The sequence below is a fragment of the Ipomoea nil genome, unplaced genomic scaffold (genome assembly GCF_001879475.1).
Source record: "Ipomoea nil cultivar Tokyo-kokei standard unplaced genomic scaffold, Asagao_1.1 scaffold1043, whole genome shotgun sequence".
Taxonomy (NCBI): Eukaryota; Viridiplantae; Streptophyta; class Magnoliopsida; order Solanales; family Convolvulaceae; genus Ipomoea; species Ipomoea nil.
Window position 1 is genome coordinate 8,459,461 of NW_017617471.1, and position 17,713 is coordinate 8,477,173.

Below are 17,713 nucleotides of genomic sequence, written 5' to 3' on the forward strand. Positions count from 1 at the left end.
AGAATGGGCCTCGAACGTATGTAGAAGTCGTGACTTCTATGGAAGGACCAATGTGAAAAGAGGCTATAAAGAGTGAAGTGGATTATATTCTACAGAATCACACTTGGGAACTTGTTGATCTTCCTCCGAGTAGTAAACCCTTAGGATTCAAGTGGGTCTTTAAAAGGAAGATGAAAACTGATGGTTCCGTTAAGAAGTATAAGGCTAGGCTTGTAATCAACGGTTATAAGCAACACGAGGGCCTTGATTACTTCGACACGTATTCTCCCGTGACTAGGGGTGGGAATAGGCCAGACCCCTTCGTAGGGGCCTAAGGCCCGGCCTATTTAATGCCTACATAGACCTGGCTTGTTTAGTAAAGAGCCAGGCTTGGGCTCATTTTGAAGCATATTAAACTAAACAGGCCAGGCATATTTATACCCAGCTCGGCCTTCATGCCTACAGGCCTAGCCTATTTACACGCATATATATAATTTATTTGTAATATTAAGTTAGTATATATTCTATATATTTTATACCTAATATATTTTTATATTTACAATATAATTCCCAGTATATATAATTATCAAACCCTAACCCTCTACCTCCAAAATCGCATTCTAAATTATAATTGAACTATAAACATTGTTATTAATCATATTATAAGTGTTCTTATTGTTTAATTGTTCTTACCGTTAAATATTTAATGAATTGTCACGACTTAATTATGTGAGTTAATTGTTAACTATTTATGAGATTATATATGATGATACAATTGAATTCATTCCTAAATAAGTTAACAAGCATGTTGAAGTTGTGACTTGTTTTATTTTATTTTATATATATGCTTTAATACTATTATGTTTGCATTGTGGCGATGTATTTATGTAGCTATATTTCTTAAATTATTTAGAAATACTTATTAAAGTTTTAAAAAAGACTTAATATATAGGTTTTAAACTCAAAGAATAACTTACTTTGAAGCCTTTTTAATGGCATACATACTAAACAAGCTTTAAAAAAGGCTTTAGGCCAGACCAGACTAATTGTAGGCTCAGGCTTGAGCCTAACAAAAAGCCTACATACAGGCTCAGGCCTTAGATATTCGTAACAGACGCATGCCTAATTTTCTAAAGCTTGGCTCGGCCCGGCCTATTTCCACCCCTACCCCTGACAAGAATAAACTCCATTAGGATGATACTTGCCATAGCCGCGTTGCAGAATTTGGAAGTTCATCAAATGGATGTGAAAACCGCTTTTCTAAATGACAAATTAGATGAGGAAATCTATGTTATAATTCTTAAATTATTATTATTATTATTATTATTATTATTATTATTATTATTATTATTACCAGTTATATTATTATCATTTTCTTGTCAAGTTCTATTAGTATATAATGACCGTTAGGCACAATAAGAATATAACCATAATTAAATATTCTTGTATTGTATATTCTTCTAGGATTTCTATTACCATCATTAATTATTCCATAGTTTACCATAATTAAATAATTTGATCAATACAATGAGTTTGGGAGGGAAAATGCTAGAAGGAGGATTTTACTTTTAATTTTAATTATATATATATATATATATAATTGCACTCACATGCGAATGCTTCGCCCAGGAGCGAAATAAGAATGGATTCTGTTCGTCCACGTGTCCAGATCTAATGGATGAGAAACACTGATTTTTTTAAAAAACGCGATGGCATTTTCGTAAATAATTGAACATCGAAGTGCAAGTAAAATGTATTACAAGTGCATGTAAAATGTATTATAGGTGCAAGTAAAAATTTACATTGAGGATCAATACTAAGTGCACCTATAGTTATAAGTAGTTGCACCTATAGTTCTAAGTAGTTGCACACATAGTTATAAGTAGTTGCACCTAGGTGCATGAATGTTTGCGGGTGGTTTTCAGCGGTATTACTACCCGCTGAACTCAGATCAATGAATGTTAACAAGACAAAATTACATGCACTTATAGGTGAAAGTAGGTGCACCTATAGTTATAAGTAGTTGCACCTATAATTATAAACAGTTGCACCTGTAGTTATAAGCACACCCAGGTGCATGAATGTTTGCGGGAAGTGAATGCTAACAAGTCAAAATTACATGCACTTATATGTGAAAGTAGGTGCACTTGTAAGTGATTTTACTTGCACTTCGATTTCAATTATTTACGAAAATGCCACCGCGTTTTTTTAAGCTATTAGATTTGGACACATGTTGCGCGCTGATTCGTTCGCATATTCCTTCCTGGGCACTTATTCGCACCTGAGTGCATCCCTCTCTCTCTCTCTCTATATATATATATATATATATATATATATATATATATATATATATATATATATATATATATATATATATATTCTATTCTATTCCGTGAGGCACAATAATAATATAACCATAATTAGATATTCTTGTATTCTATATATTCTTCCAGGATTTCTATTACCATAATTAATTATTTCATAGTTTACCATAATTAAATAATTTGACTAGAGTTTGGGCGGGAAATTGCTAGAAGGAGAATTTCACTTTTAATTTTATATATATATATATATATATATATATATATATATATATATATATATATATATATATATATATATATAGACCTAGATGGATATAGATATATAGATAGATATGGATTATATATAGATATAGATTGTCTTATTGTATTACAAATAAGATTTTTAATGTAGAATTATAGTACGAATACGAAAGTAGGAAACAATATATTCTATTAGGAATTGTGTTACACTATTTTATAATATTAGAATAGGAATTTTAATCTAGAATTATAGTACGAATAGGAAAGTATAGAACAATATATTTTATTAGAAAGCGAGATTTTTTAGGAATTGGGCGGGGAGTTAAAGTTAATGATTTTGTTTTTATATATAGTATAGAGTATAGATTTTCATGTAGTTTGTAAATATATAAATTTAAAGGCAAAAACTTGTATGAGACCGTCTAACGGATCCTTATTCGTGAGATGGATCGGATTAAGATAAAAATACAATATTTATAAGGAAAAATGTAATACTAATAAGGAATAAAATATTTATTACTTATAAGAGAAAATATAATAGTTTTGAAGCAAAATGTAAAATTTTGTACATTTTGATTTTAAAATAAGAAAAATTACACTTTTTACTTAATAGTAACCAACACTTTATTCATAATTAATATTCACAAGAAAGTCACTCAAAGTCAAATACTAACACTAGAATGAATATTTAAAAACTTAATTTAGAAATAACTTTAATCGAACTTTCACATAAAATGAGACAGAAGATTATATCATTTCCAAAATAGTAAAATGTTAAATACTGATGATCAATAAGATATCAGAATCATGCTACATTTACTCGACCACGGATCTCCCTACCCCACAATACTACAGGTAGAGTTGATGGAGAAATGTAAAACCGAATAATATCGTTTGTCTAGTCTAAGTACAGTAGTAAATAAATTGTTGAAAGGTGGGGTAGAGCACAAGGAGTTGGGATCGGAGGACACGTGGCTTGTAGATCGAATATGATGCATTGGACGGTCAAGCTTTTAGTTGGTCCCTGCTGTCTCCACCCTTCTACTGATTGCTTCTGTCTATTTCATCTCTCAAATCTCTCCCCCATTTATACTGTCATATTTGTCTAATTGTCTCCTCTCTTCTCTTCTACTCCGTATCACTTCGTTCTACTCAACCCCAGTAGTCTTCTTGATTCTTGAACGATAAAGATTGAATCTTTTTGCCCAGATTTTGACTCCTTTTCCAGTTTAAGCTTCTGGGTGTTTTCTGATTAATGGGTTCTGAGAATCTTTTCTGCAGAGAGTTGCCTTATGACTGATGAGTGATGAGTGGCTTTTGTACTTGAGTAGTCATCTTTTAGCAAGAAGTTGAAGAAGGGTGGGTGGTTTTGGTTTATACTTTTATGGTTAGTTTTTTTTTTTTTAATTTAATTTTATTTTTTTCTTGCTTCAAATCTCTCATCATTTATAAATTAATCCCCTTAGTTAGTATATGCCAAATATATCGTCAGAGATGCCCAATTGCTCCTTTGCCCTGCATTTAAAGATAAGCATGTGCCGGCGCTTATATACAACAATCAAGGCCTTTTATGCTGCAACTTAGCTGTATTTTTTTGTTTTTATTTTTATTTTTTTCCAGTTTACCTGTGGGATAATTGTTTTTTCCCTTTTTTCCCTTTGCTTCCATCTCAGATTTAGTCTTCCCTGGGAGCCCTTGAGGTCTGGCCTTGTTGTTTCTACAAAGGTGAGCAGTCTTTTCCACTTTGGATCTCTGATTCTTATTTTTATAATTTCGTGTCATTGATGTTGATGGGTTTCTTACTTATATAATTAAAATCTGTTTTGTTTTTGGTGGCGTAATCATTAATTTACTGTAGCAAAGATCAAAATTAGTTCTTACAAGTTAGCAAGATTCTTCTGTATTGGATCTGTTCTCTTTTGGTGGAACAACTGATCTGAGTTTTACTGGTGCTTGCAGTTCATATTAGTTGGAGTTGGATTCAGGGTTGTTGAGAATGAACGGGGCTGTGTTAGTGGCGATTGCGGCCACAATTGGGAACTTTTTGCAGGGTTGGGATAATGCCACCATAGCAGGTACTTTGTTTGTTCTTTCCTTTTAAACCTAGTTTTTCACCTACCCTTCATAAGATCATTAACAGTTTATGTTGTCTGAAACCTTGTCTTTAGTTTTAAGCTTTGATAGAATTGTCTGCAATTGAAGGGTTTGTGTTCTTTTGTTGTTTCAGTAAATGCATTTTCCATGTTTGGGGTTTTCTGGGTCTTAAACTATAGGTGAAAGGGGATTCTACTATGTTGTTTTAATTGTGTTTTTGAAAACATTCTAGGAGCTGTTGTTTACATAAAGAAGGAGCTTGTTTTGGAAACTTATATGGAAGGGCTTGTGGTTGCCATGTCTCTCATTGGAGCCACGCTAATTACGACGTGTTCGGGATCCATAGCCGACTGGCTTGGTCGACGCCCGATGCTCATTCTCTCGTCAATGTTTTATTTCCTGAGTGGTTTGATAATGTTGTGGTCGCCTAATGTCTATGTCCTACTAATAGCGAGGCTTTTGGATGGGTTCGGGATTGGATTGGCGGTTACTCTTGTCCCGCTCTATATATCGGAGACAGCACCGTCGGAGATTAGAGGATTGTTAAATACCCTTCCCCAATTTACCGGGTCGGGGGGGATGTTTTTGGCGTATTGTATGATTTTTGGAATGTCGGTGACGACAGCGCCGAGCTGGAGATTGATGCTCGGGGTTCTTTCGATCCCATCGCTTTTGTATTTTGCCCTAACTGTGTTTTATTTGCCCGAGTCTCCTCGATGGCTTGTTAGCAAAGGAAGGATGGTAGAGGCCAAACGAGTTTTGCAGAAATTGCGTGGCAGAGAAGATGTATCGGGTATGCTTTCCATTCTTACTTCATTACACACGATGCGAATTTTCGGTTCATGATCGAATCTTTACGTGGACGTTGACTATGTTCTACGTGATTTTAGACGGGTTTGCCTAATAAACGTAATAAAGATATCTAATTAATTGCTATTTTGGATTTCTTAAGAATTACTTGTCCTGTCTTAAAGATAGCTTGAACATCACTTTAATAAATTTGGGGCATCTGTTTGGCAGAGCTTATTTAGGAGCTTATAGTTTATTTTAAGCTACTAATAATATGGAGTAATTGATTACCCGATCCGAATTGAGTAAAGTCCACTTACAATGTATATTTAATTTGTTACATTGCACTGATCCTACTTTCGCACACAGGAGAGATGGCTTTGCTCGTTGAAGGTCTTGCTGTTGGCGGTGAGACGTCTATAGAAGAATACATAATTGGTCCGGCTGATGAGCTTCCGGAAGATGAGGACCTTGCAGCTGACAAAGATCGTATCAAGTTGTATGGACCCGAGGAGGGTCTATCGTGGATTGCCAAACCGGTAACTGGACAGAGTAGTATCGGGCTTGTGTCGAGGCATGGAAGCATGGCGAGCCAAACCGTTCCTCTTATGGATCCTCTCGTCACTCTCTTTGGCAGTGTCCACGAGAAGCTCCCCGAGACGGGAAGCATGCGAAGTATGCTGTTCCCGAACTTTGGCAGTATGATAAGCACCGCGGATCATACTAAGGGGAACGAACAGTGGGACGAGGAAAGTCTGCAGAGAGAAGGCGAGGATTACGGGTCCGATGGTGTGGATGCGGACTCCGATGACAATTTACATAGCCCGTTGATCTCCCGCCAGGCGACAACTGCGGAAAAGGATATGGTCCCACCCGCCTCCCACGGGAGCATTCTAAGTATGAGACGCCATAGCACTCTTATACAAGGAAACGCTGGAGATGCGGTTGGCAGCATGGGTATTGGCGGCGGCTGGCAGCTAGCGTGGAAGTGGTCTGAGAAAGAAGGCGGTGATGGGAAGAAAGAAGGAGGTTTTAGAAGGATTTATTTACATCAGGAAGGGGGCCCCGGGTCTCAACGAGGCTCTCTCCTATCACTACCCGGTGGTGATGTTCCTGTTGAAGGCGAATATATTCAGGCTGCAGCTCTGGTAAGTCAGCCTGCTCTTTATTCGAAGGAACTCTTGGATCAGCATCCCGTTGGACCGGCAATGGTTCATCCGTCGGAAATTGCTTCGAAGGGCCCAAGTTGGACCGCTCTTCTTGAACCGGGTGTTAAGCGAGCACTTATTGTTGGAATTGGAATTCAGATTCTGCAGCAGGTATATCTTTTGGTTCCTTTCTTTCTTTGTTAATTTAGTAGAACTTTTATTTCTCTTTATTACATGCTATTTTTAATATTTTAATGCACTAACCTAACTTGGTATTTCACAAAGCAATTCTCCTATAGTTATAGTGGGGACAATGTTTTTATTAGTAAATGAACTCCACTTTCTGGAGTAGATCTCGGGGTGTTTGGTAAATAGTTGTTAGCTGATTGGGTTAATTAGTTTGATTAGTTGATAGCATTAGCTTATTGTAGAAAGATGTTTGGTAAATTAGATGTTATCTGATAGCTGATTACATACAAAATGAAAACCTGCTTTGAGCAGCTTTTTGAATTTTAGTGTTTTGGATCAATAAGTTGTTACAAAAAACTAATTAATCAAACACTTATATTGGTTGTTTAACCAAGTCAAACAGCTAATAGTGGTCAAACAAGTCAAAATTGGCTGATAGGCTAACTATTTACTAATCATGGCCTCATCTTTAAGCACTACTTGATGTACATTAGCACCATTTTGTCTTCTATTTATTCGCCCTTCATAAGTTGAAATATGTGGGGTGTAGTTTTTCTTTTTTTGGGTGACGAGGGAAATCATTAGCCACTACCCGAACCCTGACTTGTGACCCTAACCAGCAAAAGACCACAAGGAGGTAAACCAGCTTAGGTTGCTCATAGCTGATTGGTTCAAACCATTAAGGCCAAATAGGCCGCTCTTGTTGGGAGTTTTACTTATAAGTTGTAACCTTGTGGTTACCAAGTAAACAGTCTGACCAACTTGGCTGGGATTGCCCCTACTTATCTTTGATACTTAAGTTTTAATTCAATGTTTTCCTGCTTTTGCATCAAAATAAATTCCATGAAACCGCATGAATTTTGATTCTTATTGGCAAGTAAAATAACTTTTATAGCTACAAGCCATTTACCAACCCACCCGCTAATTCGAAATATTGTTTTTGCAGTTTTCTGGTATAAACGGGGTGATGTACTACACTCCTCAAATTCTCGAGCAGGCAGGCGTATCCGTTCTCCTTTCCAACCTTGGCCTAGGATCGGACTCTGCGTCTTTCCTTATCAGTGCTTTTACGAACCTTTTAATGCTTCCTTCCATAGCCGTTGCTATGCGGTTCATGGATGTTTCTGGCAGAAGGTAGCGTCTATTAAACATTAATTTTTCCTCTGATCCCTTTATACGAACTGCAATTTCATTCGTCTTTTCTTTACTGATTATAAACCATCAATGTTGGAAAAACCGCTAGGCGCCTGGGACCGCCTAGCGCCTAGGCCGATTTTTGCAACACTGTAAACCATAATAGATAAAACTAAAAACGATTTATTTCAGGACACTGCTGCTCTCCACAATCCCCGTTCTGATATTCTCCCTCGTTGTACTCGTCCTTGGCAACGTTATCAACCTCGGCAGCGTTGCCCACGCGGTGCTCTCCACCATCTGCGTGATCCTCTACTTCTGCAGCTTCGTGATGGGCTACGGGCCGATCCCGAACATCCTCTGCGCGGAGATCTTCCCCACGAGGGTTCGTGGCCAGTGCATCGCCATATGCGCGCTAGTTTTCTGGATATGCGACGTCATCGTTACCTATTCGTTGCCCGTGATGCTGAGTTCCATGGGGCTGGCTGGGGTGTTCGGGATCTACGCGGTGGTGTGCGTGATCTCGTGGATCTTCGTGTTCCTTCGGGTTCCCGAGACGAAAGGCATGCCCCTCGAGGTGATCACGGAATTCTTCGCTGTTGGTGCAAGACAAGCAGAAATGGCCAAGAATGAATGAATGAATGAGAGGAAGCTCAAAGGGGGGTCTCTAATTGTGAGGCCTTATTTGATGGAAACAACAACTGAGATTGATTTCTTCATCAAGGGTTTGATGCATTGTGCTTTTTCCTATTTCTCAAAACTTCTGTATTTTGTATAAAATCTTTATGGAACTTACTCTTCCATTTCTTGATTTCTGCCTTACTGGATTCTATTGATTTGTAAGAACCTTTACATTTTATGAATTAGCTCAGTTTAGCTACCAAAGGAATGGCAAGCAACACAAGGATGTGATGTGAGAGAGAAGAGAAGCCTTTGCATATATATATATATATATATATATATATATATATATATATTCACATAAAGTTTTTAGGGATAGTATAACTTTTGGTCTTTTAGTTGCATTGTTATTTAAGGTAGATCCCTATTTATAATAGTTGTTTCGCATAATATGTTAATCCCTAAACTGAAATAGGATTCGAATCTGTAACTTTTTTAGTTTAGGGTTTGAATTTGTGATTTTTTGTTTGGAATTGTAACAGTGATGTGTTTTTTTTTGAAAGGGGTTACAGTGATGTTTTTTTTTTTGAAAGGGGTTACAGTGATGTTAATCCTTAATACTGTTTGGAATGGTAATAGTGATGTTAATCCTTTAATAATTTCAGTTCTAGATTTCATCTTCAAGTTTTGTAAGAAGTGGTGTTTTTATTCTCCTGTAGACAAATTCGGTTAGTTATTGACATTAAACTTTGAAATTTTTTATTTTGTAAAATATTAATTTGATTATCTAAATATCAATCTTTTATTTATTTATTTATTTATTTTTTTTGTGTGTGTATTTCTACATTCAATCTAGATTATTTTCAGCTCAAAGAATCATAGATCTTGAACAAGTTTGATAATTTTTTGCATAACATACACTATTGGATAAATTTGAACATTCCTTAAGTTGAAAATGACATGAGCTAGGTAAGAAGATATGTGAGAAGAATAGTGATATTTACGTGACAAAACTAAAAATGTAAATTTAGGGTTTTAAATTTTTTTACCAAGAGTTAAAAAATTACTGTAAGACAAAAATTTAAGGACGAAATTTACCTCGCATATTACTAAGGGATTAATTATGTAATAGGGACATAATTCAAGAGTGGAAATTACCATTTTCCAAAATTTAAATAAAAATGAGCTATTATTACTTTTAAGGTAGACTAATCTTAAGCTCTTGTCATTGACTTGTGAGAGTAATAACTTTAGGTCATGTAACGGGTACAAATAAGCTATTTTTTAATAAGCAAGTTTGTTGATATTTAAAATTTAAAATTAAATTAAAAATCAAAACATTAAAAGAGAAATAAAACCCATTTAGGCAAATGTCAAATGCATATTTCCATTTATCCTTTTACACAGAGAACCAATACTTCAATAGTAACAGACATGCAAACATGGATATTTCAGTCATGTGAGACAAATACATCTGTCTTCTTATATAGAGAAAAAATCTCATAAATGTTGATAAATGCCAAAATGAATTTGCCCAAAACTAACAAACCTTAATATCTAATCAATGTTAGGACAAATGCATGTGTTCTTGTCACTAATGTTATAATTATTAGATAAAATGTTTAAATTGGTCTTGAACTTTATACAAAAAATTAATTAGTTAGGTTATTGAACTTTTAAAAGTTACAATTAAACATATCAACATGTTATTTTTGCACATCATTAGCAAAGAATTGATTATTCACCTGTAATAAATGGTTATTAGTTTCGTCGAGCAAAACCAGTGACCAACAACCGGTTGCTTCTTTTGAGGAAGAAAGTGACTAGCAGGTTGTCTTCTTTAGTAAAGGAAGTGACTGTTGGTCGCTTTCTTTGAGGAATAAGGCGAAAAGCAGGTCGCCTTCTTCAATAGCGAGGCAACCGGTCGCAGGAACGTAATAATAAGCTATTACAGGTGAATAATTGGTTTGTGGGCGTTGATGCATAAAAATGACATGTTGGTGACTTGTGTGTTTAATTGAAACTTTTAAAAGTTCAGTCACCTACTTGATTTTTTCGTATGAAAAAATCACTATGGTCAGCACTTTGCCCCTTAATTCAACTAACTCAGTGTAATCAGAGATTAATCTACTTGATTTTTTCGTATGAAAAAACTACTATGGCCAGCACTTTTCCATAGAGCTGTCAAAACGGATTTTGCCCGCCCGTTTGACCCGTTCCGCTTCCTACTTAGGTAGGGGTGTGTTTCCTAAATAGCAGCCCGCCACTTATATATATATTAAACAAAGAAAAAAAAATGTAAAATCATAAACAATTTGTAAGTAAACACAAAAATAAACATTTTTTTAGGAAACAAAAATAAACATAGTATACAAACTGTTATATTTAATGAGGTTAACCACTTAAAGGGAAAAATGAAAAATTAAAATGGTAAAATAAAAAAAATTGCAGGTGTACAAAAATAAAATAAAATGCATAAACTAATACTACAACTTGTGAAACCAAATACATTTTAATTTGGGATATCAAAATTGAAATCAAATACAAAGAGTATGTGTGTGCATGTCTCCACTAGGGTTCAAACTTGTAACCTCACATTTGAATAAATTATAAAAATGTTATTGAACAACAAGTTACTTGACTCAAAAATCTTTTTTAAAAATCTTTTATGATTTGAATGCCATTTCAAAATGCTCAAAAATAATAAAATAAATAGGTAATTTAATTTGGAAAATGATTATAGGGTTCAAAACCTGTGAATCAAAGGAGACCTTTATATTCTTGTCAGAATATTATCATCATTTGCTTTTAGTTTTGTTAAACGAGTTTATTGATCAACGTAAATAAACATATTCTTGAATATTAATAAATTAAAGAAATATCAAAATCGAAAGCATATGGTATGCCTTGGCATTTGTGTAATTGTGTGCTTCAATCTCATTGGTTTGTGGGTTTTTTTTTTATAAATTTTTTTAATTTTTAATTTTTTTATTTTTGGGTTCATCATTTGACTTGTCTTGAAATTCGGATCAACAACGTTGTATACTACCAAAAGCCAAGTAAACTCATGCATCTTTCATGTACTTTACGTGTTTCCCCAATAATTAGTTTTAAAGTCATGTTTTTTTTTTTTTTTTTTTTTTTTTTTTTTTTTTTTTTCACCCGCTAGTAAGAATGAACCAAACACACTAAACACGAAGAATAAAAATATTTGTTTAGAAAATGACTCATTTTTATAGAGTTTATAAACTCAGTAGTTTATTAGTGCAAGCTCAAATAGCTATAAATATTGTAAGTTACAACAACTAATCTAACCAATACAACTATTCAAAAGGAGCTAAATTAGAACAAATACACAGATGAATAATGTGAGCCTCATATGTCCTTAATAATTTTGTGGAAAATATTATTCAGAGAAGTTATTTTTTTTTGATTTCCAAATACACCCTAAGGGGATGTTTGGTTGGATGGAAATCAAATTCCATGGAAAAGATTTTCCATGAAATGTAGGAAAATGATGTTTTACCTTGTTTGGTTGGATGGAAAATCTTTTCCATGAGAATTTGACTTCCCAAAGGTGAAGGAAAAGAAAATTCTACCTAAACATTGGTATTTTGTTTTCCAAATGAGTTGGGAAGAAAATATAGTACTATAGACTATTTTGCCCTCATCAAAATTTATTAACTACATATGTATAAATTATTGTTAAGGGCATATTGGTCTTTATATTCATAATTCCTTACCTTTCCAAACTCAACCAAACAATGGAATTCATATTCCCAATAATTTCTTTTCCACTAACCAAACAATGAAATCTATTTTCCTGGTAATTTGTTTTCCATGGAATTTGAATTCCATTTCTCTTCAAATATTTTTCAGCGAACCAAACGTGATTCTGTGTACCAAACATGCGGTACAAATAATATAATAATTTTCAGCGGTAAAAGCATGATGTTTTGAGAAGGAATTGAGTGGCAATTTGTTTGTAATTAGCAAGTAAAGAACAAGAAAACAAGCTGGCAGAGATGCAAAGACACTTAGAATCTGGGCACACTTAGGTCTTTTCAAGTTTTCAGTATGATCCCGGCCAGTCACCTGCTTCATCATTGAGGACTCACTTTTTACTTTGCAATACACTCCACTAATGTCTGCTTCATCGGATTCCATCACATCACTTATTTACGCATATTCCACAACGGACCTACACTTAGTTTCAATCAACATTTAATTTGTTTAACAACTTTTAGAGTAATATCTCTATGAATAGTATGTTTGAGTTCTTGATTTCACGTTATAGAGGGAGAGTGTTTAGACTTTAGAAGATCATAGGTAAGATTACGGGAGAAATTTTTTGTGTAGAAAATCTGATAATTTTATTCACATCGAGGTTCTTTATATAAGAGAATCTTGAAATTTTTTATTTTTTTAATTTTACAAATAGATTACATCATTGCTTACATAGTAAATAAACGTTAAACTTTTACCCATATGAAAAGTTCTAAAGTAAAGCAATAAAAGTAATATAGTAAAATGATAGAATTCAAAAGTAATACAGTTGCTCGTCTGTCTTCTTTGCTATTTATCCCCATTAGGGGAATTATGAAACAGATTTTAAGGAGAGATGAGTAGGGGTGTGCAAACTTCGGATAATTTTCGGTTAACCGATCGAACCGACAAAGTTCGGTTAACCGTTTTCGAACCGAACTTTTTCGGTTCGGTTAATGGTTAAAGGAATTTTAAAACTTCGGTTAATGGTTAATTCAGTTCGAAAGGTCGGTTAACCGAATTAACTGAACGGTTAACCGAAGTTTTTAATATATATATATAAATAATAATATAAATATAAATATTAATTTGAAGTTATGGATGTTTGGAGTTTATAATTCATGTTTTTTATATTTTGTTATGAATTTATTATGATATTTATTTTATTTTAATTGAATTTATTATTTTAGGTGTTATTTTTAGAATTTTAAATTTGAGCTTTAAAAGTTCGGTTAATCGGTTAACCGAAAAAAATATCGGTTCGGTGAATTCGGTAGAGCAAACTTCGGTTCAATTAACGGTTAAAGGAAAAAAAATTTCGGTTAATTCGGTTCGGTTAACCGCACCCCTAGAGATGAGTGAGGTGGAGGAAAGACTGAAAGAGAGGGAAGAGAAAGAATGAGTGAGTTGCTCTTGCAAATTTTGAGTTTTTTTATGGACCCCACAAAATAGTAAATTATCTCATTAATATATACGGAGTAGTATATATAAGGTAATAACTTCTTCTACTTTACCTCCTTTAGTATATCCTATTATTTACTTATCTCACCTATTATTCACCAATCTCCTTTTAGTATAAAATTCAATCATTGCATCCGGGAAACATCACCTCAGCCCATAACACCATTATTATCCTACAAAATGCTATAAACATAAAAGGAGAAAACTTGTCTATTTTGCTTACACAGCTTGCCTAAATGAAAATGAAAGAATAAATAAATAGAGAATATATAAGAGAGGCAAAGAAGTATTGTATTATCCACTTGCAAAACCATACTGTTCTTGTTCTAGTAAAAGATGGCACACACACATACTGTTCTTGTCGACATTCCTATACATACAGACATACATCTTTTCAACTCAATATGTGGTTCACCGCGTCTAGGCTAGAAAAAGGAACGCGCTTTTCTTATGTTACATATCAAAATCTCGTAGTTGCAAGCAAATGATGTGCCTAAGGCTTCTGCGTCTCCTCAGTAGCCGGTTTGCTTGCACTAGAATCTCGGGCAGGATTTGGCTCAGAAAACTTAGATCCCATCTGACGATTGTGTGGGCTCTGTTCAATCTGATCCTCTGACTTCATTCTTGCTTTAAATGGCCTCTCAAAATCTTTGGCAGTGGCAGGGTCTATTACTAGTTTGTTAAGTTTCTGCTCCTGTCACAATCAATAAATCACATGGTATCAGGACCAATATATCAAATTTCATAATCATATCATATACCTTTTATATGCAATGGCAAAGATTATAGACGATAAATAATATAGAACTTTCTGGGTTATTTAAACCAACAATTGATAACTAACTTAGAGATGAGTATGGACAATTCAAGAATCATGATCACAAGCTTTCCAAAATGAGACCCATAGAATCAAATACATTATTAGTTGAAATAATGTTGGGAAGAAAAAAAATTACCTAATACGCGTGCAAAAGGTCAGAATTGAATAATTCCTAACTTTTAATCTCACCTTATGTGAGGCACTTTGGCTTTTGGGAAATGCCATGTTATTTGACACTTTGTACTAACAAACTTCCATAATTCAAACTAACCTTTTGTCTTTGAATCCAAAAATATGCCAACTGTCACATTGGAAATTGACGTATTAACAAACACTTACACTTTGAAGTGCCTCAAGCTTTCTCTGCAGAGCCTCATGCTCTGCCTGGATACGAAACGGAACGCCATGCTTTTGATAAACATTATTTTGTGCCAGATCTTCATCAATCTCACTTTCTGTGGTTGCAAAAGGATGATTTGCTGGAATCCACCTGATCGTATCAGGGTCCACATCAGGAGGTATTGAATCACCTTCCCTAAGAAACAATGTCGGCCTCTTCCACTGATAGGCACGCGACCTCCTTTTCTGATGTATCGCTTGTTGTTCCCTTGTAAGAGTAACTGGTGCTAAACGGTACACTTTGCCACCCATCTCAACAGTTGAATTGCTCTTACTGACCTTAACCATTGGGTTATTAAATGGGTCTTCATACTTAAGAGGACTAGAGCTGCAATTTCAAGACAAAAATGAATTAAGGAATGAGTAAGACTACAAATTCAAAGCTACCATGAATTAGCAATACTTGATCAATCATACTCTAAAATAATGTTCCTAGAGAGGAGGATATTCAAGAAATAGTCATTTGAGGTAGCAAATTAATATCCACACAACCAGTAACAACCTTAACTAACATAACTATAACTAAAGTACAAAACATACTCATGGTAGTTTTCTAGAGGAGCTATAAGTCTTCAACAAGATAACAACACAGATTAAAAGTTCAGAGCCATACATGCCTCTTCTATCAGATCTCAATTGACCACGCCGAACGAGATCAGCCACCGTGCCAGGACTGCTATATCTTGATTTTCTCAACATGTGATTTCTCACAGCAATAATCAGCAAAGTTGCTATCACAAATATACCAACTGCAAACCCAGCACTCGGATGCTTTTTTGTCTGCAAAGAGATAGTATAAATATGAGTATAAAGACAATGTAAAACCATCACCCCAATCTTTTTGTGTTTTCGATCAGATCAGAGTAGCAATATATCACCATCACAAACCATTGTTCAAGCTCTGATGTAATTGTTTCAAGGCCTACCTATTCTTTTGCCACTAGCGAAATCCATAGCTAATTATAACAGAGCATTCTAACAATAAATTGGACTCTGAATTAATCAAAGCACAATGTTCTTACTCGATACTGGAATATCTCGGGCCAAAGTAGCATATACTTGCATGAACTTTTGAGTCAATTCTAATAGGTCGATTAGAAAAACAATAATCCTTTATTTAACCTCTCAAACTAAGTGACACTTGAACTAAACCGATAATTATTGCAATTCAAACTAAAACAATAAATGGAAACCTAGTAAGCACCAAAGATGTAGTCCCACAGAAAACAATGTCCAAGAAATTTACCAAGAAAACGATGGGAGGGCAAGAGCCAACAGTCACTTGCAATTTAGTAATCACATTTTTCGGAATCAGTATAATCTTATTCTTAGATTCAACAACGTTGCTTTCCTCCGGAAGTTGCCTGACATCATCACCATTCAATGAATTGCGTGCAGCTCTTAATTCAATCCTTTTGAAAATATAGCTTCTATTGAAGCTATTGTAGCCGCGGTGGAGCCAAAATCGTGCTCTGAATTCTAGCAGGCTTGGCGAAACTCGATGCTTCAATGGATAACAAAAACGGATTAATACATCCAGAACTCCCAGAAGTATCAGTCAAGTACAAACTAGGTTATTAAGAAGAGGGCTTCGAATCAATTATTACCTGAAATGAGACCGTATGAAATTGAAGAGTCCAAACTGAAGCCATTTTTTTGTTGTTCTTATTCAAGGAAGAAAAATGCTCATTCTCGCTGCAAATTGTAAAATTAGGGCTAGCGAGAAAGAAGGATAATCTAAAGGAACCGCAAGATTACCGGAAGATGGCCACCGGAAGAGCTCAAAATTGCGCCGCCGTTATATCACCGGCCAGAAATCCGGAGATTTTCTGCTAGGCAGTGGCGAGTACACACTCTCACCCCCGTGTCCTGAGAACGAAACTGTGAAATGGATGGCGTCACTGTCAGTTCAAAGTTTGGGCTTTTATTGGGCTACTGGGTCGTTAATGCACGTTCTAGCCTAATTTTAAAATATTGGACCGCCCCAGATCATAGCATCATATGGATCAGGAAAGGTAGTTAGCAAATTAATTGAGCAAATGGTTAGGCAAAATGAGGAATTGTTATTGTGTGAACCATAGTCTAAAAATGGCGTTTTTTTTTTTTTTTTTTTTGAAACAAAGAAACCTTCATTAATGATTCAATAAACCAACAATACAAGACGGTGGGGCAACCACCCACACCCCCGAGACAGATTCAGAAACGGTTGCCCGAGCAAGCTCATGAGCCACACGATTCGTTGTTCTCCTGACATGGGCCACAGTAACGGTCCCCATATCACTAGCAATCGTCAAACATGCGCACAAAGAACCCCCCTCACTTCCCCGACCCGACAAAGCATCCCCTCACTTTGAAAGGTTGCTCCCACACTGGGACCCCCGACCCGACAAAGCATTTTGGGAGGATGTAAATCATGGTAACTCAACTGAACATACCACAGAGGCTAGACATGTTCTCACTGCGTACAAGGAACCCCCCTCACTTTGAAAGGTTGCTCCCACACTGGGGTCGGTGAGACTCGATCCCTGGTCATTCTTCCAAAGTTTCACCTCTGTAACCAGTTGAGCTGCCCATGCGGGTGCAATCGTCAAACATTGCTTCACATATAAGCCTACGTACAAAAAATCAATGCTACAGGAATTAAAAGCATTACAGAAATCTAAACAATCAAATTAGATTTAGACACATTAGAGTCAGACATGAGTCTGTACATCGGTTAATATTGAATGAGGTAATCACAATGGAGTTTG

At 35.2% G+C, this 17,713-nt stretch overlaps 2 protein-coding genes across 5 annotated transcripts; one reads left to right on the forward strand and one right to left on the reverse strand.

The window, feature by feature from the left end:
- The first annotated feature begins 3,640 nt into the window (after window positions 1-3,640).
- On the forward strand, window positions 3,641-8,782 carry LOC109181885 (monosaccharide-sensing protein 2-like). Of its 3 annotated transcripts, none has more exons than XM_019331841.1 (7): window positions 3,641-3,930; window positions 4,217-4,268; window positions 4,503-4,618; window positions 4,870-5,430; window positions 5,796-6,745; window positions 7,710-7,897; window positions 8,090-8,782. In XM_019331841.1, exons 3-7 carry the CDS (start codon window positions 4,540-4,542, stop codon window positions 8,532-8,534), a joined length of 2,223 nt encoding a protein of 740 aa, XP_019187386.1. In that variant the 5' UTR covers window positions 3,641-3,930; window positions 4,217-4,268; window positions 4,503-4,539; the 3' UTR covers window positions 8,535-8,782. The 3 variants fall into 3 exon arrangements, with proteins under 3 accessions (XP_019187386.1, XP_019187387.1, XP_019187388.1); XM_019331842.1 differs by having other exon boundaries at window positions 3,641-3,902; window positions 8,090-8,727; XM_019331843.1 differs by lacking the exon at window positions 3,641-3,930 and adding an exon at window positions 4,007-4,129 and having other exon boundaries at window positions 8,090-8,727.
- A 5,230-nt stretch (window positions 8,783-14,012) lies between these two features.
- On the reverse strand, window positions 14,013-16,850 carry LOC109181886 (protein MULTIPLE CHLOROPLAST DIVISION SITE 1). Of its 2 annotated transcripts, none has more exons than XM_019331844.1 (6): window positions 16,722-16,850; window positions 16,571-16,658; window positions 16,210-16,467; window positions 15,577-15,743; window positions 14,904-15,291; window positions 14,013-14,438 (listed from the first exon to the last, which is right to left on the reverse strand). In XM_019331844.1, the coding sequence occupies exons 2-6, from the start codon at window positions 16,613-16,615 to the stop codon at window positions 14,238-14,240; spliced, it is 1,059 nt and encodes a 352-aa protein (XP_019187389.1). In that variant the 5' UTR covers window positions 16,616-16,658; window positions 16,722-16,850; the 3' UTR covers window positions 14,013-14,237. The 2 variants fall into 2 exon arrangements, with proteins under 2 accessions (XP_019187389.1, XP_019187390.1); XM_019331845.1 differs by having other exon boundaries at window positions 16,571-16,679; window positions 16,722-16,848.
- Window positions 16,851-17,713: the final 863 nt, after the last annotated feature.

What these genes read in the sequence shown, in the direction of transcription:
- LOC109181885 (XM_019331841.1), top strand. Translation starts at nt 4,540, where the DNA reads ATGAACGGGGCTGTGTTAGTGGCGATTGCGGCCACAATTGGGAACTTT. An exon ending in TGGCAGAGAAGATGTATCGG is followed by an intron (nt 5,431 to 5,795) that starts GTATGCTTTCCA and finishes TTTCGCACACAG; the next exon opens with GAGAGATGGCTTTGCTCGTT. An exon ending in ATGGATGTTTCTGGCAGAAG is followed by an intron (nt 7,898 to 8,089) that starts GTAGCGTCTATT and finishes GATTTATTTCAG; the next exon opens with GACACTGCTGCTCTCCACAA.
- LOC109181886 (XM_019331844.1), bottom strand. Translation starts at nt 16,615, where the DNA reads ATGGCTTCAGTTTGGACTCTTCAATTTCATACGGTCTCATTTCAG. An exon ending in GCCCTCCCATCGTTTTCTTG is followed by an intron (nt 15,744 to 16,209) that starts GTAAATTTCTTG and finishes ATCTCTTTGCAG; the next exon opens with ACAAAAAAGCATCCGAGTGC. An exon ending in AGATCTGATAGAAGAGGCAT is followed by an intron (nt 15,292 to 15,576) that starts GTATGGCTCTGA and finishes TTGAAATTGCAG; the next exon opens with CTCTAGTCCTCTTAAGTATG.